Below are 22,549 nucleotides of genomic sequence, written 5' to 3' on the forward strand. Positions count from 1 at the left end.
AAGTAAAAATATATCAAATAAAGCTAAAATGGCAATACATAATTCTATATTTGTACCGACTGTACTATACGGTAGCGAGACATGGACTTATCAAGAAAAAAAAAGAGTAAAATTAACGCAATTGACATGAGATTCATGCGCATAATAAGCGGGAAATCCCTAATGGGCAAAGTAAGTAACGAGATAATTCAATTCAATTCTATAAAAAAGGACGAATTTTCAACAAAAAACCTGAATTTTCGAACAAAAATAAAGACTAACAAAATGGTGAAATTTTCAACAATTAAATTTAAAAAATTCCTACCAAAATATGAAAATACAATAGTAGAATTTTCAATTCAGTAAAATTAAAAAGAGGAGTTTTTAATCCAAAACGGATGATTTTATATTTAAAAAGACGAATTTTCAATGAAAAAAGTTGAATTTTTCACCAAAAAAGATTATGCACTTTTCTGGCTAAAGATCATTTTTCCACCAAAAAAGACGAATATTCAACAAAGCAGTTTGAATTTAGACCAAAAAAGATGACTTTGAACAAATAGTGGAATTCTCAAGAATATAAATAAATTTGAAACCAAGATAGATTAATTATGAGCCAAACATATAATAGTCGAGTTTTGAAGTAAAAAAATATATTTTCAATCAAAAAAGATTATTTTGCTACCAAGACGAATTTTTTATCCAAAAGGACGAATTTTCTATTCAAAAAGACAAATGTTGAATAAAAAAAGTTGAACTTTGCACCAAAAAATATGACTTTTCTGGCTAAAGATCATTTTTCTACCCAAAAAGACGAATATTCAACAAATCCGTTTTAATTTTAGACGAAAAAAGAAGACTTTTTAACAAAATGGTGGAATTTCCAACAATAAAATTAAACTTTCAAGCGAACGAGATGAATTTTGAACCAAAAATATAATAGTACAATTTTCCTATTGAAAAAAAAAATTAATTTTCAAATAAAAAAGATTACTATTCTATAAAAAGATGACTTTAACAAAACAGTTAGGTTTTCAAGAAAATAATAAAAAGTTTAAATAATTTTTCTTCAAAAGGTCGAGAAAATCGCACGATCCGAGCTCTGATATCAAGGTCAAACTCGATTCAATGTTATTTTCACGTGTGGTTAGAACTTACGTCAGCTTAACATACCTAATGAAAGCTGCGCGATCATAATAAGGCTTCAGAGCGGAATTGTCCCTTCGGATGGCGGCGAGATAACTTGCCAAGAGTCCCTCGTTCAAGGCGAGGCGAATCCAAGCTCGACAATAGCCGACCTCGGTGCTAACTTGCGGCAAACCTTGTATTTGGTCGATGATTTGCCGATGGGAAAAAACGAGCAGCGGTCCCCAAAAACTCGGCTGAGGCATCGCGTCGAAGTCCGGACCACTCAGGGCTTCGGTCACTCGATTTAAAAGACTGTCTTTTAATCCGTGGAGGAAAATCGCTTCCAGGACTGAACAGAGAGCCATTGTTTCTTCGCAGTTTGTAACTGGCATTCCCTCGACGACACCCAGAGCGCCTTGCATTTCCATAACGCAGGTGTTCAGCTGTCGCTGTAGAGACTCTCGTACAAGAATATTTTTCTTGTTTGATAGAGCATTCACCTAAAAAAAAAGGGAATGCTTTCGAATTTTGTAATGGAAATCAGAACCAATTGTTTATTAATGAAACAATGCAATCTTTGCGTTTCTGGAGAGAATTTATCAGGATGTCTAGCGATTATTAGGAACAAAATTCAAGGTCTTTTCCAGGTTTTCCAGGTCAAGAAATTAAAGTTTTCCAGGTTTCCTTCTTTACATCAAATAATGAAATAAAAGTTTGTCATACATGTAAAAAATGACACAATTTATTTTTTATTGACCAAAAGTTTCTAAATGATAATGAATTATATAAAAAAAAGAGAGTTCTTAACTAAGTATTTCCATTTTCAACTGAATAGTTAAAGTTAAAAAAAAAATTCCTAACGTAGTATGAAATAGTTAGATTTTTAGTTAAAAATAATTAATCTTAAAAAAATATATATTTTTCGACAAACACAAATTTTAGAAACATAGGTTAGTTAAAAAAGGGATTTTGAACTAAAATGATGACTCATCACCCAAAAAACTGAATTGTTTACTAAGTATTTCCAATTTCGACTGAGTATTTCAATTTTTAACCAAAAATATAAATTTTCATCCAAGTGAATATTTCAACGAAAAATTATTTTAATTCTAAACCCAAAAGAGTTGGGTTCAACCCAAAAAGTTGAATTTTCAATAAAATAGTCGAATGTTGAACCAAAAAACCTTATTTGCAACCAAATAGAACAAATATGAGATTGTTGTGATAATAGATTAATTTTTAAACGAAATAAAATAGTGGAATATTTAACCCAAAAAGTAACATTTTCAAAAAAAAAGTTTACATTTTTAATAAAAAAGAATAAGTTTTTAACAAAATTGTTGAATCTTCCATAAAACAATAAAACCTTAGGGTGTCTACTCAAATCGTAGAAAAAAAATGTCCTGACAATTCACGAGTTTATTATAAATAATGTTTTTTTTTTCAGTTTCCATCAATTTAATTAGTATTACAAGATATTCCTAAATATTTTATCACGATCGACTGATTAAATAATTAAATAATACTAAAGACATAATTTATTATTTCTTGAAATTGTCTCCAAAGTTCATGAATTGGAAGAATAATTCAAACAAATTTTTTATTTCAACTACTAATATTTAAAATGCAATAGATACATATTTAGGTAAAATTAATTTGGCTACTATACTAAATTCAATTTAAGCCGCTTAAATTCCCGACCTTTTCACTCAAAAATTTGGATTTTGAAAAAGATAGATGAATATTTGACCAAATTGTTTCATTTTCAACCAAGTAATTTAATTTTGTAACTGAAAAAAAAGAATTTTAACTAATATGATGAATAATTAACTAAAATACTTTAATTTTCAATGAAATAGTTTAATTTCGAACTAAAAATGATCAATTTTCCACCACATTGAATAGTGAAATTTTCGGTTCAAAAATAATTCTATTAAAATTTAATATTTTTAAGTTAAAACTGCTGAATCATCAACTAGAGAAGCTGAATTTTGAACCAAAAAGATTAATTTTAAACTAACATGATGAGCCGTTAACTAGAATCATTGAATTTTCAACAAAAAGATTAACTTTCAACCTAGGAGATTAATTTAAAAAAAAAGTCGAATATCCAACTAAACAATATAATTTTTTAACTCAAAAATGAAGTTACATTTTCAGTAAAAGAAATTTAATTTTTTTTAAATTTCAACTAAATAGTTTAAGGTTGCAACTGGAATAGTTATATTTTCAGTAAAAAAATTAATTGTCAACCAAAAATAAAAACGAATTTTCAATAAAATAGCTAATTTTTGAACCAAAACATTGTTTCAATTAAAAAGATGAAGCTTCAATCAAAAAATTAATTTTTAACCAAAAATTAACTTTCAACCAAGTAATTAAATCTTTATTTCAAACTGATTAATTCTGAACGAAAAATGTAGTAAATATTTCGACCAACAAAGATTATATTTTTAATCAGAAATAATTAAATTAAAACAAAAAGAACGATTTTTCGATAAAAATACATGAATTTACAACCAGAGACTTGAATTTTCAATTAAAAACGATCAAATTTCAACCTAAAACGGAAGTTACATTTTTAGTTAAAAAAAAATTTAAAGCAAAAACAAAACAACAAATTTTCAACAAAATAGTACAATATTGTAAAATAAAGATACTTTTAAAAAAGAAGAATCATTTTTATTCAATTTAATATTGTAATTTAAACAAAAAATTAACAGGGTGTCTAGCGATTCTTAGAATCACAATTCAAGGTCTTTTTCAGGTTTTCCTGGTCAAGAAATCAAAAATTTTCCAGGTCTTTTTTTTACATCAAATAATGAAATAAACGTTTGTCATACACGTAAAAAATGAGCCATTTCATTTTTTATTGGCCAAAAATGTCTAAAGAAAGCCGAATCGGAAATAAACAAATTCTTAATTTTTTTGCGAACATGAGTCGTCTTTGTGAAATCTTTAGGAATATTTTTTAATTTTTGTAATGTCTTTTAAATAATTGAAATCTTTTTTTAATCTTTGCTTGCGAAATCCTTTGTATTCGTAAAATCACTGTAATATTCTAAATCTTTATAAAATTTGTTGTAATCGTTTAAAATGACTGGAATATTTGAAATCTTTATTAAATCTTTTGAAATCTTCTAAAAATTTTTGATATCGTTTAAAATATTTGAAATGTTTTTAGATCTTTGAAATCTGTTGTAATGTACACTTATTGGAATCTTTGGAATTCGTGAAATGTTTTGAAATCCTTAAGAATTCTTTAAAATATTTTAGAAATCTTTTGTAATCGTTTAGAATCTTTGAAATGGTTTGAAATCTTTTAAAAGTTTTAAAATCTTTGTTCAATGTTCGAAATCTTAGCGAAATGTTCGAAATCTCTGTGAAATCTTTTGAATTTTTTGTGAATTCGTTGGAATTATATAAATCATTACAAATCTTAGTGAAATCTTTTGATATCTCCTAACAAATTTGGAAATAGGGTTGTTTCGTGATTTTAGATAAAACAATTTTTTAATACATAATTTTAATTTGAGTCGAAGATGCGTTATAATTTTTTTTTTCTTTTGTGTCGTTCAGCAGAAAAAAATTATTAAAAATTGAAGGCGCTAAAACACTTATTCAAATCGGTGTCACGTGTTTATCACGTGACTCAGAGGTTCTCATAATTATCTATCAATGTGACGATGCGAAACTCATGATAAAGAGGTTAGACCACGGTCTGCTGTCAATTTTGACTATTTTGATTTGATACCTTTATTTGTTAAGGATTATGTGACAAAAAAAGTTACCCTGTTGTAATAATTGGATTAAGAGTCAGTAGTCTATTGAAGGAAATCAGTAAGTGCAATTATTAACACATTTCAAAATCGTACATATTTACGAATTGTTTCAGTAAATATGACTACATGTAAGTACTTTTTAAATTAATTCTTTATACAAAAGTTTTGGTTTTAAATGTTTTTCCAATTTTATAATATTTTTTAAACAATATTATGTGACTTCAATTTTTGATGTGCACATAAAAAAAGAAAACATCGGCACTGAAAAAGATATTTGAGAATCACTGACACGTGAGCTGTGATTGGTGGAAAAATCCGACCCCTTTGACGTCAAAGCGGCCCTCCAATCGGTATCGTGATAGAAAATTCATATTTTAACATCAAATAAAAATAGTAAACAATATGTAAAAACTATTTTATGGCTGTTTTTATAATTAGAATGTTATATACCATAAGATCCATTTATTGGAAAAATGATATCTGACTTTGGAAACAACCCTATTGTTTAAAATCTTTGATGTTTTGAAATTTTAGAAATGTAGTTTAATATACCCTTTTTAAAATCTTGAAACTCTTTTGTAAGTTTTAAAATCTTTGTGAAATGTTCGAAATCTTCGGGGAATTCTTGTGAAAACTTTTTAATCTAGTGTACACGCCTTTTTTGAATGTTTAAAATCCTTGAAATCTTTGTGAAATATTTTGAAATGTTTATAAAATCATTCTTGAATCTTTGTTTGGAAAATCTTTTGTATTCCTTGAAGTCATTGAATTATTCGAAATCTTTTAAAATGTTTTAAAATCTCTTGAAATCGTTTCAAATTTGTTTAATCTTTAAAATCTGGTGTACTGTAACCTTTTTCAAATCTTTGAAATCCTTTATATCTTTAAAGTTTTTATATGTTTGTGAAATCTGTATTGAAATCTGTCGTGCGCGCCTTTTTTAAATCGTTCACATTCGTGAAATCTTTATGAAATGTTAAAGATATTTAAAATATTTTGAAATCTTTAGAAATATTTTTTAACGTTTTAAAATCTGTTGTACACTCAAAAACCGAGTGGTTAACCCCTCGAAAAATCGGTTGTATAGCCATTGCTTATTCTAATTCCGAAACTGAATTAACATCGAAATTTTAAACTAATAATTTTTATAATTTCTAAGTTGAACACCTCAACAAAAAGTCCCTTGAAATATCTTTATTTATTCTGTAATACACAAAAGATAAATTATATTTTGACGAATAAAAAATTTTCAGGAGCAAGATTTTTTCTAAACGAGATGGTTCTTTCATAATAGGCTAAAAGATTTAAATTACTCTTCACATTTCGATAGAATTACTGTTTTAAAAGAAAAAAAATAATTAAAATTCAAGGTTTTCGCTCAAAAATCAAGGAGATTTCCAGGTTTTTAAGGTTTAAAAAAAATTGAAGGTTTATGAAATTTGAGAACAAAACTTAAATATTCGAGGGATCACAGTCTTTTCTCTATTCACCTGAGTTTCCCCTTTTTCTTTTTAAATTCCACTTTTCTCTTTAAATATGCTAGATATGAGAATATAATATTTGAATTACGCAGGTTTCGGACCATAAAGTAGTCTCAAGTTTGAATTGCGAAATTTTAACTTGCATTTAAAAATCAAAATTTCACGTTTCAAACGTGGGACTCTTGGGTCTCAAATTTTATTTTTAAATTGCATTTGAAAATTCAATTGTTTACAATTAAAGAAAACTGAAAATTAAATTGTGAGCAATTGAAAGAAACTAAATATTCAATTGTTAAAAAATTGAAATTTCAACGGTAGAAAATTGAAAAATAAACAGTAGAGATTGCAAATATTGAAAATCGAATTATTAACTGCTTCAAATTGAAGAAAATTAAATTTCAACTGTTGAACATTGAAGAAAATTAAAAATGAAAGAAAATCGAAACTTTCTGTCAACTGTTGAAAATCGAAGAGAATCAATAATTGATTTAGCAACAGAAAAAAATTTTACTGTTGAAAATGGAAGAAAATTCATAAATGAATTTTCAACTAATCAAAATACAATCATCAATTTTCTTCCATTTGTAGCCATTGAATTTTTAACAGTTGAAAATTAAATTTTGTATTTACTTCAATTTGCAATATTTGAAAGTTCAATTGTTTTAAATTGAAGAAAAAAGAAAACAAAAATTTTATAAAATCAAATTTCCCGATGTTGAAAACTGTAGAAAATTGATAATTTAATACTTGAAAACTCTATTATTAAAAATTGAAAATTTATTTTGCAACAGTTATTAATTCAATTTTCATCAGTTGAAAATTCAATTATCAATTTTCTTCCATTTTCCACATTTAAAAACTCATTTGTTTTAAATTAAAGAAACCTGAAAATTAAATTGTTAAAAATTGAATTCTTGAAAATTGCAGAAAATTGGAAATTGAATTATTATCAGTAGAAAATTAAACTGTTGAAAATATAATTACAAATTACGTATTTAAAATTGCACAAAATTGAAGAAAATTGATAATTGAATATTCGACAGCTGAAAGTCCAATTTTCTGTTTACTTCAGTTTTACAATTTGAAAATTTCATGGTTAAAAAAGGAATTAACAGCTGTTTAAAATTTTTAATTCATTCATCATATTTATTTATTAAATATACAATAATGCAGTACTTTGATTACAAACAAGTTTTTTGATTAAACAATGTATTTTATTAAAAATATTCCTTGAATTTAAATAATCATTCATTGAAACACAATATTTCTCAATTAAAAGGGACAGCACAAGAACAAAATTTATATTCATAGAACAATAATTTACAACAAAAATACTATGCATATTTTAAAAAATGGCATGGAGCATTTGTATTTCAATTAGTATTTTAAATTTAAACAATTTTTAAAAATACATCGAAAATTTAAACAAAATTGATTGTATAAAAAAAGTTTTATTAATGTATTTTTTCTAAATAAATCATATTGATAAGAAAATTGACATTTGACAAAAACGGGGGGGGGGGGGGGAATTTACACAAATCTAATACCTTCTCTGATGAGAATGTAAAAATATTGTTTAATTGTTGAAATCCGGAAATTTTCAAATTTTGTAATGTTATAAATTGTTCGGGAATTTTATTATTCGTCAATTTTCTGTCGTGAATTTTATTAGTCGAAATTTTTTTTAATCCTTTTAAAATTACGAACTGTTTGGAAATTTTTTATTCGGGATTTTTATATTCCAGCATTTTTATAACTTCAGACGAATTTAAACAATTAAAAACTGTTTTTTAAATAAATATATTAATCATTCATTAAAAATACAATAATCAAATATTTTTGTCAGAGAATTTTTTTAATGTTTAGTTATTTAAAATTATTTTTTGAATTAAAAATAGCAATTGTTGTATAAAAATTATATAAAAAAAATAAATTTAAAAACACGAGCGTCTCGAAAAAAAGTGATTTTTCCCTGAAATTTCTCCGAACCTAATAAAATTTTCCAAACTAAATTTCCTGGATACTATTCAGCACTGAATTATCTCTTAGTTTCTTTTTATTATATGTTTTTTCAAATAAAACATTTGAATTTTGAAAACATTCAGAAATATTTTTATCTTAAATTCAAACAATAATTTTTAAAAACTTAAAAATTAACAGAAATGTACTGTGATAGAAATATTTGAATATTTTATTTTTAATAAATAAATAATGTTGATTAAAAAACAATTTTTTTTAATTATTTAAATTCGGGAATTTTGTAGTTCGGATATTTTGTAATTTGGAAATTTTCGTTCGGGAAATTTCAAATTCGAAAAATCATTTTCCTTCTATTTTATTTTTCTCTGCATTTTACTTTATTATATTTTATTCACTAGAGAAAAAAAACAGTGACCTAATCTACTTTTTAATATTCTATGATCAGCTTTCTCTTCTGTAATTTAGGAAAATTGATAGCACTTCTCGGATCTTATTGTTTGAATGTAATTTTTTTTAAACCTGACCCACTTCTAGAACTAGAAAAAATCAAAAGAACCGCGCAATATTGTATTAAAAACTAATGCCACTATATAATATATCAACAAAATGAAATGCAGAAGAGAAATCTGCAAATTGAGCCTACTTTCAAATTTTGCTTACCTTTCTCAGAAGTGAATTCATTTTCGTTAAATTGACACTTGATAGTCACATCGATATTACGGGAAATATTTTTGTTGCACGTGTACATGATTCGTAAAAAAAATCAACTAGGTTGATCGTACTCGTTTGTCAAAAAAGATAATTCGCAGTAACTGGAGTTGCATAATCTCAAACAATAAGATTCGCTCGTCTCAAGCATGTCGATTGTCGATACTGAGAAGGAAATCAAACTTGAACTGAGGATGACGATAAAACGGATGAAACAGTTCACATGAACTTTGGCCCGATAATATTAAATGCCACTGATAGGAGCTAGGTTATCACTTATTCACTTCCTCTGCTTTCATTTACTGTCCAAGCTAGGTTAGGATGACGCATTGTAATTTTAAACCGTCTGGTGGACGCGATTTGAAAAACTGACAATGCTTATTTTTTCATATTTCATCGAGAGTCGTTAATGCTTCTCTATATTACGAAACTCTAGCGCGAGTTTCGACGTCAATCAACGTCAACAAAGAAATCCCAATTGAGATTGAGACTTGTAAACTCCATTGACGTAATCCATTTTTTTTGGTCATTCTTGAAAATAGTTCCGATTCTCACCACACGGTGCGCTTAATTTATGCGCGCGCAAACTCTTTGTTTATGAATTGGAATTACGCTTTGTGTTTGTAAACAAGGAACGAAAGGGGAACCCCCCTCCCAAATTTTCCTGGGATTTTATAAACTTAGGGAACCTCAATGTTTATGTAAACTATGATTCATATTTCTTTAGTCTATAAATTATAAAAATTATTATTTATTTATGGCAAGCTTCATAGTATTTTCTGTATTTAGTTGGAAATTCAAAAATGTTGTTCAAAAGTCGTACTTTTTGCTTGAAAATTGGTCTTTTTGTGGTTGAAAACTCAACTATTTGGCTAGAAAATTCAACTATTTGGTTTAAAATGTAAATTGTTTAAAATTAATTTTTTTAACTGAATATGTTAATATTCCATTGCTAGTAAAAAATGTTTTTTTTTTAAGTTTAAAATTGAACTATATTGGTTGAAAATTCCACAATTAGGTTAGCTTTTTTTCTTCCTTGATTCAAAAATCTTTCATAACTGAAAACTCAATCACCTTTTTTAAAATTTTGTCTTTTTCCTTTAAATGTCTCTGTTTTTAATAAAAAAAACTTTTAACAAATTTTATTGAAATATAATCAGCTACATTTTTTGTCGAGAATCATCTTAAAAATTCTTTTGTTTACAAATCCATGATTTTAGTTTAAAGTTTAATTGTGTGGTTTAAAATGTAAATAGTTTCAAATTAATTTGATTAAATGAACATGTAACTTTCCTATTGTTGGAAAGAAATGTATTTTTTTATAGTTGAAAATTCAACTATTTGTTTGAAATCTCAACAATTTGGTGGCATTCTTTTCTTCCCTGGTTGAACAATCTTTCTTGATTAATAATTCAACTAATTTTGTTGTAACTTTGTCTTTTTTATTTAATTTTTTCAGGTGTTAATTAAAAAATTTTGTTGAAATATCATCTGTTACATTTTTTGTTAAGAATCATCTTTTTTGGTTGAAACTTCAACTATTAGACTGAAAGTTGAACTAGTTTCTTAAAAATTCTTTTGTTTAAAGATTTATGATTTCATTATTTGGTGTTTTTATAACGTAAATAGTTTAAAATTTATTTGTTTGACTAAATATGTAACTATTCCATTTTTGGTAAAAAGAAGTATCTTTCTTTTGTTGAAAATGCAACTATTTGGTTAGAGATTCATCCTCCGATTAATCTACGTGGTATGAAAAGTCGTGTTTTTGGTAAAATTACTCTTCTTGGTTGGAAGTTTATCATTTTCGGTAAATTTTAACTGTTTTCTTTTTTTAATTAAAATCTTGTTTGGTGAAAATATCAGCTATATTTTTTTTGAGAATTCATCTGTTTCGATTGAAAATTAATTTTTTAAAATGAAAATTAAAATATTTAGCTAAATTTTTTTTTTATTTTTAAAGTAAATAAATTATTTTTAATATAACTAACTATTCCATTTCTCGTTGAGTGACTTTTTAAAAATCAAACAAAAAATTCAACCATTTGGTTAAAATAAACTTTTCTTCATACATATAATCCATATTTTTTAGTTGAAAATTCAACTGTTTTGTAGAAAAATTCGTCATTTGCCTTGCCAATTCATTGAAAACTATTTTATTGAATTATTTTCTTCCTTAATTGAAAAATCTTTCATTATTAAAAACTCAACTATTTTAATGAAAATATGTCTTTTCTAATTTCAATGTGTTTGATTAAAATTTTTGTTAAATATTTTTGAAATATCAACTATTCCATTTTTTATTGAGAATTCATATTTTTCCTAAAAACGTCTACTACTTGAGTGAACGCTAAACGAATTTCTTAAAAATTATTTTCTTTTGATTGAAAATTCATCATTTTAGATCAAAGTTTTTTTTTTATTTTAAAATTAATTTGTTTAACTGGTAAAAAAAAGTTGTCTTTTTTAGTTGAAAAATCAACTGTTTGGTTGGAAATCTGTATTTTCTTTAATTTCAATGTTTTTGATTAAAATTTGTTTTTAATTTTATTGAAATATCAACTAGAATTTGGTTGAATTTTTTTTCTTCCTCGACTGAAAAATCTGTCTTGATTGATAATTCTACTACGAGTACTTGGCTGAACGTTGAACAACTATCTTAAAAATTCTTTTTTTTTTAAGTTGAGAATTCAACTATATGATTACAAATTTATCAATTTCGTTGAAAATTCGTGTTTTTGTTAGAAAATTAATTTTCTTTGATTTTAAAATTGATCTTAAATTGATTTTTAAAACTATAATATTTTTAGTGGAAATATTATTTATTAATTTTTTTGTTGAAAATTCAGTTTTTCCGTCTTATTTAATCAAAAATTCAACAGTTTCGTTTAGAATTAATCTTTTTAATTGAAAATAAAACTGCCCCGTTCAAATTTAAACTCCTTGGTTAAAAATTCATTTTTTTGGTGTAGAAATATGCCTTTTTTGGTAGAAATTAATCTTTTTGGTAAAAAATGAATCATTATTAATTTATAATCTTTTTTAGTGAAATATCAAACGCTCAGCAAATTCATAGTGTTGGGTTAAAAATTGATTTTTTAATTCTCTAAATTTAACTATACTTTGTTGAAAAATCGTTTTCTTTTGGTTCAAGAAAATTAATTTTTTAAACAGAAAATGTAACTATTCCAAGTTTGGTTGCAAATTGATCATTTTTAGTTGAAAATTTAACTATTAAATTTTTCATTGAGAAATAATTTTTTAAACCAAATATTAATTATTTTATTACTATTTGAAGACTAATAGGTTTTGGTATACCGAAAATTTATATTCTTTGTTTAAAAAGTTAAGTTTTCTGGTAATGATTTGTTTTGCCTTAGATGGAAATTAATCTTATTTAAATAAAATTTGAAATATTCCATTTTTTTAAAAAGATTTATCATTTTAATTGAAACTATTCCATTAAATAACTCTCTTTTTTCCTCAATTTAAATAAAAATTAATTTTTTTGCTTGAAAATTATAACTATTTTGTTGGCATTTTTTTACAATTCATTGTTTAAACTGAAAATTAAACTATTTGATTGAGAGTTCTTGAAGCCTCTGGAATTTCCGAAAACAACCCTTGTTGATGCTTTCGATAGATTTGTTCACCATTGAAAATTCAACTACTTTCTTGAAAATTGATTTTTTGTTGTTATATTATCAACATTTAAATTTTTTGTTAAAAAATATCTTTGTTTTGAAAATTGAATTATTTTATTAAAAATCAATCTGTTTGGTTCATAAATAAATTAATTGGTTAAAAATAGTATAATATACTGCTGAACGTTTGTACTTTGTATAGTTCGTATGGTCCTAACTTTCTGGAACAGCCAAAAAATTCAATTTTAGAAAATGTTTGGAATTTATTTTTTGTATTTAAAAAATATAGGACAATAAAAACGTTCTCTATTGCCTTTTATTTAATTGTCCAAATTTTCAATCTATTCTCTAAATTCGTGTGGATGTTAGTATTTGAGAAAAAATGTCGGTAAGACAGGAATCTGGAATCTATGTTAAATGGCCTTAAATCGTCAATTAATAGTAATTAATTAAAGTTATTATCGGATTGCGAATTCGCATTCACACATATAATTTTTAACAATTTCCGTCGTCGCTATGTGGCGTCCAGAGATAAAGAGTTATTGATTCAATGACCCCTGGTTCATTTCCTGATTGTTTATTCAATGTTAGAGACACAATTGACAGATATTAATTAAATGGGTGCATAAATTACGTTAAGTTTATTTTTTCTCTCTGAAATTTTGTACCGGATACCCCCATGTTTGAGGGGTCTTCGAAAAATGACGTAAGACGATTTTGATTGTCTATCGTAGTTATATTTTCAACCAAAAAGAATAAAATCTCAACAAAAAATTCAGTAGTTAATATTTTAATTAAAAGAAGATTTTCATTTTTTAATGTAAAACAGTTAAATGGAACAAAAAAAAAAAGACGAATTTTGAACAAACAGTTGAATCGTCAAGTAAAAAAGATTCCTTTTTATCACGAGTTAAATTTTCAAGTAAGAAAATTTTTTTAGTTTATAAAGAAATTTTTTTATCCAAAATGTTGAATTTTCAAGCCAAAAAACGGCTTTGGACAAAACAGTTGAATTATCAGTCAAATGCAGTGAATCTCTTCTATAGCGCCGATTTCGGGGCTGACGGTGGGTGTGAAGTAACTCATTATAGACCGCTTCGCTTTTGTTACTGTTTTGAACAAATAGCTGCAAATTTCCTACCAAGAAAAAGAATTTTCTACCAAAGAAGAGGATTTCCAGCAAAAAAAACATGTTTAACCAAATAGTAGAATTTTTGATAAATTTCATAAACTTTAGACTAAATAGTTGAATTTTTAAACTAAAAAATATCAACTTTTTATCAGAATGAAATGGTTTAATATACACTTTAAAAAAAATAAAATTTCATTAAATGAAGGAATTTTCGACAAAACAGCTGAATTGTTTACCAAACATTTGAATTTTCTACTAAATTGTTGAATTTATAAGCCAAAAAGACGAATTTTGTATAAAAGTTTGAACTTTCAATAAAAAAGTTAATTTTAAACTAAGTACCTAATTAATTTTAAACCTAAAAATGAATTTCCGACAAAATAGGTCAATTTTCATATATAAAATTTCAACGACAATCATAAATCATTAACAAACAAAAAAAAAATGAATTTTGAAGAAAGTATTTCAATTTTCAATCAACGAGTTGAGTTTCCGTCAAAGTGTTAAATTTTCGAGCCGAAATTACAAATTTTTCACAAAACCGATGCATTTTCAAGTCAAAAAGATAAATTCAGAACCAAATAATTCAATTTCCCACTAAGAAAGATAAAGTTACCATCAACAATGGAATGCTTAGATTTGCAGTTAAATAAATACTGTGACTAGTCGTCTTGAAAAATTGGGTGAGTTAGAAAAAGGGATGGTCTAGACTCTAGTCATACCGAATATCGGGAAGACAAGACAATTTGTTAAATACATTAATTTTTAACTAAAGAAAAAATAATTTTCAACAAAATAGTTCAATTTTTCACCAATATAATTCAGCTTTTAACCAAAGAGATGGATATTAATTTTCAAGTAAGAAAATTAATTTTGTATCAAGAAATATAAATTTGGAAGAAAATTTTTAATAAAATAGTTAAATTTTCAACAGTAGTAGAGCTACAGGGCTATGCTGCCACTTACCAACAGAACAAGGTTCCGTCATATGCTAAATTACCGACTTCATGTCATCAAGATCGGCCGGTAAGGCAGATTTATCATCGGTCAGTAATGCAGATCCGTGTCGTGAGAGGATTCTCAGCTGGTATAAAACGTACCTATTTTACCATCGTCACCAACGTTAAAATTCGGCCATATTTACTCATTTGACACATGTTTCGTTTCCACCACTAACTGAGACTCGATCCATGAAAGGGATCTGCATTACCGACATAGGATAAATCTGCATTGTCGGCCGATGATAAATCTGAATCTCCGACCGATGGTGATTACATGAAGTCGGTAACTTAGCATAGAACAGAACCTTGCTCGGTTGGTAATTGGCATCGAAGCCCATTAGCTATACTACTTTTAAACAAAAAGATGAATTTTTAACTAAAATCAAGAATCTTTAATCAGAAAAATAAATCTTCAGCAAAGCAGGTCAATTTTCAACAAAGCAAGAGAATTTTTAACTAAAAATAGAATAGTTGAAAGTTAAAAGAAAAGTTAAAAGTTTTAACTGAAATTTCCACTATTCTATTTTTAGTTAAAAATTCTCTTGCTTTGTTGAAAATTGACCTACAAAAGCATACAAATACATCGATTTTTAACTAAAAAATATGAATTTTGAAACAAAAGTGAAACTGTTGAATTTTCAGTAAAAAACATAAATTAAAAAAAAATTCGTTCAACAAAATACATCAATTTTCAATTAAAAAAGATAAATTTTCAATTAAAAATATTTATTCTTAAACAAAAATGGTATAGTTACATTTTCAGGCAAGGAAATTAATTCAGCTTAAAAAAAAGAAAAAAAATCAGTAGAATAGTTACATTTTCAACAGAAGAAATGAAGTTTCAACCAAAAAATTAAATTATTAAAAACTGAATGTTTAATAAAATAGTTCCATATTTCAGCAAATAGTTGAATTTTCAACAAAAGTGTTGATTGTTTAACCAAGAAGATTAATTCTCTACCAAAAAAGGCTAATTATAAAGAAAACTTATGAAGTTTCAATCAAGTACTTGAATTGTCACCTAGAAAAGCTAAAAACCCGATTAAAATCGAGAGGTGATGTTTTGCAGTTGTCCTCTCATCTGACCGAATGTTTAGGCAAATGCGAGTAGTTCGACCCAATTCGTATTTACAATAACTTAATAAAAAAAAACTGACCCTATTCGTTAGAAAATAGCCAATTTCTAAACTTTTTATGAAACTTCTTACAATAATTAACAATTCTGGAAAATTTAACAAATAACTTAGAAAAGAGTCATCACAAAGACAATATTAGTTAACTTCGTAAACAAATTTAAATAATACCCCAACATGGCATAATAACATGGCAAATGATCATCGAAAGACATAATAGTTCATTCCGTGAACTTATTATGCCTCTTCCTTGAAAAATAGCCAAGTTATAAATATTTTGATAAACATTTTTTAAATAATTAATAATTGTAGATTTTCAAAGCATCAGAGAAAAAAATCATCGGAAAGATATTCCTGGTTAAGTATGGTCAAAAATGAAGCATACTCGTAGAAAGAAAACCAAACTCTTATTTTTTCAATAGAAATTCTTTCAATAATTAATAGTTCTTGTTAATTTACAAAGCAACATAGAAAAGAGTCATCGGATAGATATTTTTATTTGACTCCGTAAACAAATTTACTTGTAGAAAAAGGGCAAACTCTTAATTTTTCAAATAAAATTGTTTAAATAATTAATAATTCTTGTCAATTTGCAAAGGAATATTGAAAAGATTCATCGGATAGACATTCTGAGTTGACACCGTAAACAAATTTACTTGTCGAAAAAAGGGTAAACTCTTAATTTTTAAATTAAAATTGTTTAAATAATCATTAGTTCCTGTAAATTTACAAAGCAACATAGAAAAGAGTCATTGGATAGACATTCTTATTTGATTTCGAAAACCAATGTATTCATAGGATTAAGGCCAAAGTTTTAACTTTTTAATTAAAATTGTTTAAATTAATTAATAGTACTTATAAATTTAGAAAGTAAAATAGAAAAGATTCATCCGGTAGACATTCTTAGTTGATTTCGAAAACAAATTTATTGGTAGGATAAAGGCAAAACTTTTAATTTTTTAATTAAAATTGTTTAAGTAATTAATAGTTCTGGTACATTTGAAAAGCAACATAGAAAAGACTCATAGGGTAGACATTCTTAGTTGACTCCGTAAACAAATTTACTTGTAGAAAAAAGGGCAATCTCCTAATTTTTAAATTAAAATTGTTTAAATAATTAATAGTTCTTGTAAATTTGCAAAGCAGCATAGAAAAGAGTCATCGGATAGACATGATTTTGTGAATCAGTAAACAAATTTACTTGTAGAAAAAGGGCAATTTCTTAATTTTTTAATTGAAATTGTTTAAATAATTAATAGTGCTTGTAAATTTTCAAAGCAACCTACAAGAGTCATCGGATAGACATTATTAGTTGACTCCGTAAACAAATTGATTCCTAGGATAAAGGCCAAACTTTAAGTTTTTCAATTAAAATTGTTTAAATAATTAATAGTTCTTGTAAATTGACAAAGCAACCTAGAAAAGAGTCATCGGAAAGACATTCTTATTTGACTCCATAAACAAATCGATTCGTAGGATAAAGGCAAAACACTTCATTTTTTAATTAAAATTGTTTAAATAATTAATAGTTATGTAAATTTGAACAGCAACATAGAAAAGAGTCATCTGATAGACATTTTTATTTGACTCCGTAAACAAATTTACTTGTAGGAAAAAGGGTAAACTCTTAATTTTTTAACTAAAATTGTGTAAATAATTAATAGTTCTTATAAACTTCCAAAGTAACATAGAAAAGAGTCATCGGGCAGATACTCTTAGTTGACTCCGTAACTAAATTCACTTGTAGAAAAAAATGTAAACTTTAAATTTTTTAATTATTTGAAGATTAAATAAATGCTAAAAGCCATAAACGAGCTCCACTCGAATTCGGCACGATCGCTATAACTTTATCGCTTGGAATGTTTACATTCAATAATGTGAACAGATCCCTCGAACGTGCCTGTTTCACTTTTCTATCACTCTATGGGAAACTGCGAACTGCTTTCAACTATAGGATAAGTGATTTTTTAACTACAAATTAATTTCCAATCAAATAGTAGACTTTTAAATAAAAAAATAAAGTTTTATTCAAAATAATTTCATTTTCTTATTGGGTTATATTTGTTCAGTTTAAATTCAAGCGATTAAGGTCCATCTGTCAAAAATTAGAAAACTTTCTCAAAATGCCTAAAGAATTGAATTAAAAGTATTCTCATATTAATATGAAATTGTTTATAGTGGATGTAGGGCAAGTGTGGGTAAGGGAAACAGAAGAAGTGAGGGGAATGAAGGGTAAGAATGTGGAGAGCAACGAGGGATAGGGAAATGAGTGGAGGTGGTATGGGGTGGGAGTGGGGGGAAGATAATGGAAATGAGGGGAGGTGAATTAGGGATAAAAGGGGGTGATCGAAAATGAGGCGACGGGAAATAAGGGGAAGGAAAGTATGGAAAGTGCGGGAAAATTGAGGGAAGGAGAACTAGAGGAAGTAAGCGGAAGTTGGGGATGGGTAACAGTGGAAGTAAGTTTAAAATATATTTGGTTTTACTAAGAGAAAATAGGGGAAATTATAAGAAAAAGTTATGAATAGGGAAGGGGAACTGATGATTTAGTAAGGGAAGTAGTGGAAGGGGTGTGTCAGATAATAAAGCAAGGAGAGGGAGAAGTAGTAGAGGAAGAAGGAGCGGAAGAGGTTGGATGGATGAAAGGGTGAAGGGGGGGGGGTTAGAGCCTATGGTGAAGCGAGGAGAGGGAAAGTATGGGAGTGGGAGGTTCGAAGATTGAATTTCGATCTTTAAAGAATAAAGGGCTAAATTAAAATGTTAAAGGGCCCTAAAGAGCAGTGAGGAGGAGGCCTTTGTTATTGTATCGCTAATGACCTTCTTTGAAGACCTACAAGTAGCCACTTGTGGTCTTTCTTATATTCTGACAATAGAGGAAAAATACTTTCATTCAAATTTGTTTGTTACTGATAAAATAATAAACTTCTCAAGAACTCTTTCACTTAAATGTAATAAAAAATTATTTAAAGGTCCACTAATTCTAATTTCAAGAATTTATTTCAACTCAGAGATTCCTGCTTCGAAGTTTAATAACAAAAATAATAATCAGAGGAACTAAGCCAGGACTAAACTGAAGGTTTCTCAAGAAATTTTAAAAGTAAAAGTATTGCATTTTTAATTATATAAATTAATTTTTAACTAAATAGTTGAATTCTCACCTAAAAAAAAATATATTTTTAACCAACAATTGAATACTTATATTTAGAAAAAAATTATTCCCGCGACCAAAGAGATGAATATGAAACCAAAAAAGATGAATGCTAACAGAAAAATGCAATAGTTTGGCTAAAATTTTAACAAGAAAATATTTTTGTTTGAAACAAAAAAAAACCGTTGAATTTCATCAAAAAGACCAATTTAAAAAAAAATGAATTTTGAACCGAGAAGATTATCTTTCTACTAAAAAAATGCATTTTTATCAAAATAGTTGAATTTTCAACTAAAAATGACATTTATGAACTAAAAATGGAATATCTAAATTTTTAGATGAAACATTAATTTTCAAGTAAAAAAATATCATTTTTAAACAAAAATTGGAATATTTAACTATTTGGTGAAAAAATTAATTTATAAATGAAATAAACGAATTGTTGGCAAAATGCATATATTTTCAATTAATTATTTAGGCTTCAATTAAAACTGATACATTTTCTATAAAAAAAAACAACGAAGTTTCACGAACATTGTTCAATTTTCTTCCAAAGAAATAAATTTTTAACTAAAATGATGATTCGGCAACCAAACATTTTAAATTATTTAATTAATATTAAATTAAAGAATTTTTAACTACAAAATAAATATTCAACCAAAAATGGAATAGTTCAATTTTCCACAAAAATAAATTAATTTTGCACCAAGGAAATAAACCTACATCCAAAAAAGATGACTACTGAACAAAAAATGCAATATTTGATATTTTAACGAAAAGATGTTAATTTCGAATAAAAAAAAGTCTTGAAGTCAACCAAATAGACAAATTAAAAAGAAAATACCTCAATTTTAATTCAAGAAGATTAATTTTCTATTAAAAAGATGATTTTTCGACAAAATAGTTGTATTTATTACTAGAATAAAATCATTTTTCAACAAGAAATGTAATAGTTAAATTTTCATTCCAAACATTTATTTTCAAACAAATGAAACGAAAGTTCAAAAGAACCCATGAATTTTCAACAAAATATTAGATGAATTCTCAACATAAAAAGAAACGAATTTTTCGACAGAAGAGATGGACCTTCATCCTAAAATAGTTATATTTTCAACCAAAGAGATGAATTTTCAACCAAAAATGAAGTAGTTTAATTATTTTCTGTTGAAAAAAGTCACTTTCAGTAAAACAAATCATTTTTAGCAAAATACATTAATTCTAAACCAAATAGATGATTTTTTTACCAAAAAGTTGATCTTTCAATCAAAAAGATTCATTTTTTTACACGCAAAAAATGAAATTATCAACAGGATACATGAATTTTCAACTAAAAAGTTGATTTTTCATTCAAGAAGATTAAATTAAAAAAAAATAATGATCAACAAATTACTTGAATTTTTAACTGAAAAAAATCAATTTAAATTTATTATTAATATATAAAAAAATTCTACCAAAATTGAAACAAATTTTTCAAGAAAATAGTTACATTTTCAAGCCAAGAGATATATTTTCAAAAAAAAAAGAATGGTTAACAAAGTAGTGAAACTCTTCTCCAACATTTTTAACCAAATAGATAAATTTTCAACTAAAAATTTTATTTTTCTATTAAGAAAATTAATTTTTTACAAACAGAAAATGATAGATCAACAAAATACTTGAATTTTCAACAAAAAATGGAATAGTTTCATTTTTAGTTTGAAAAAATTTACTTTAAATCAAAAAATGACACCAATTAAAAAAAATAAATGATCAACAAAATACATGAATTTTCAAATAAAAAGGATCAATTTAAATTTCTTATTACTATATAAAAAGAAAAAAAAGTGAATTTCTAACAAAGTATAGTTGGATTTTTAACAAAATATTTAAAGTTTCAACCAAATCGTACAATTTCTAACTAAGCTAAAGGAATTCCTTAAAAAAAAGAATGGTTAACTTTTTAATAAAAAAATTAACTTTTATCCAAGAATACTTGAATTTTTTCAGATCAAATTTAATTTAAAAAAATTAATAGGGAGAAATTGCGGAAATTTCTTGAAAACAGAGGAAAAATAATTATTCTACTGTGATTTATATAAAATTACATTTTGATTTAAAAATAGGAGGATGTCAGCGACAGTCTCACATGAAATTTTAAGGGGGGTTTTCCGGAGTGTCACAAATTCTCACAAGAAGGAGGGTTGAGTCATAACTCACTGAAAATATTGTCTCGTAATTTGTGGTCGATCCGATGGGTGAAGGGGTTTGAAAATTTAATAAAAGCGCCTTACATAATTTGAGGATGACCCCTAATGACCTTTTCGTCAATTTTGTATGTAGGCTACCTGCTGTATTGCTCCGGCACTGTGCAGCATCCTCAATAGTGGGGGGATGGAATGGTGGGGATGTAGTCCACTCTGACGTCTCTCAATACTGACTCAGTGAGCAGAGAACTCTCGTCCTGTCTTGTGTTCCGTGGGTCATTGGCCGTTTGACGTCGGAGACTCACTGGCAGTGTAGTCAGTTTATAATTAACATCCCTCCCAGGGGTTTTTTTTTTAACTGGCCCTGTGATGAGTGAGTGCGTGAAGTCTCGGCCAGGGTTGAAGTATTGTCCCATCGTCTAAGTTCTAAATTAATCTTCTAAAGCCTCTGTATCGAAGAAACTGGACGCTCATTCCTGAATCCTCATCCTTTTTTCTCTTACTCTATCGGAACAAGAAAAACAAGAAAGGACCCCTGATGATCCTGATTCCTGATTTCCTGTTCTTATCGAGCATGCACGTGTTTCGGGGTTGTTGTCCGGCAGATTAAAGATTTCACTCCAACACTGGAAGTGCTTGGATTATGTTGTGTGATAATGCACCCCAGTGACTTTGATTCTTGGGTTCTACTTGCTAGAACAGCTGGATCGGGAACATAGGTACAATTTCGGTTTCGCACTACCCTTTTGGGAACTCCGAAAAGTGAAACGTGTGAACTGTTATTTGGCAAATCGATATAGCTGATCAATTATCTTTGAAACTGGTGAATTGTCGAGTCTCGGTGGATGAATAGGAACCAGAACCTGGAGATGACAGGTAATTTAATAGAATCCTTTCAGGAATCGAGATTATCAATATTTGTGTTCTTGTTTTATCTTTAATTCAACATTTCGAAAATTAAATCTTCAAATAATCACTTTTCAGACTTTTTACCCCGTTGTTATTAATTAATAGATTTCAATGAGACTATTTGGTTGTTAATTTAGTAATTATTTTATGGAAAATTCAGCTACTTTGATAAAAAGTCGTATGTATTGAAAATTCATGTTTATACGATTAGCATTCATCTTTTGGTGGAAAATTAATTTCTTTGCTGTTGAAAAATATACTATTTTGATAGAAAACTAAACAATTTTGTTAAAACGTCATCTTTAGATAGAAAACCTATCTTTTTCTTGGAAAGTTAATGC

General features: G+C 26.7%; 2 protein-coding genes across 2 annotated transcripts in view; one reads left to right on the forward strand and one right to left on the reverse strand.

Annotated features, from left to right (window-relative positions):
- The window catches only part of LOC117174208 (run domain Beclin-1-interacting and cysteine-rich domain-containing protein), a 35,022-nt gene extending 25,440 nt beyond the window's left edge, over nucleotides 1-9,582 (reverse strand). The window contains exons 1-2 of the mRNA XM_033363073.1: nucleotides 9,011-9,582; nucleotides 1,153-1,607 (exon numbers count right to left, since the gene is read on the reverse strand). Coding sequence (XP_033218964.1) covers nucleotides 1,153-1,607; nucleotides 9,011-9,031 — 476 coding nt within the window. The 5' untranslated portion in view covers nucleotides 9,032-9,582. The remainder of the gene's footprint in view (nucleotides 1-1,152; nucleotides 1,608-9,010) is intronic.
- An 11,982-nt stretch (nucleotides 9,583-21,564) lies between these two features.
- The window catches only part of LOC117174968 (serine/threonine-protein kinase PLK1-like), a 65,746-nt gene continuing 64,761 nt past the window's right edge, over nucleotides 21,565-22,549 (forward strand). Inside the window, exon 1 of the mRNA XM_033364440.1 lies at nucleotides 21,565-22,175. The gene's annotated coding sequence lies outside the window, so the exon portion shown is untranslated. The remainder of the gene's footprint in view (nucleotides 22,176-22,549) is intronic.

The sequence above is a fragment of the Belonocnema kinseyi genome, chromosome 6 (genome assembly GCF_010883055.1).
Source record: "Belonocnema kinseyi isolate 2016_QV_RU_SX_M_011 chromosome 6, B_treatae_v1, whole genome shotgun sequence".
In the NCBI taxonomy this organism is placed as follows: Eukaryota; Metazoa; Arthropoda; class Insecta; order Hymenoptera; family Cynipidae; genus Belonocnema; species Belonocnema kinseyi.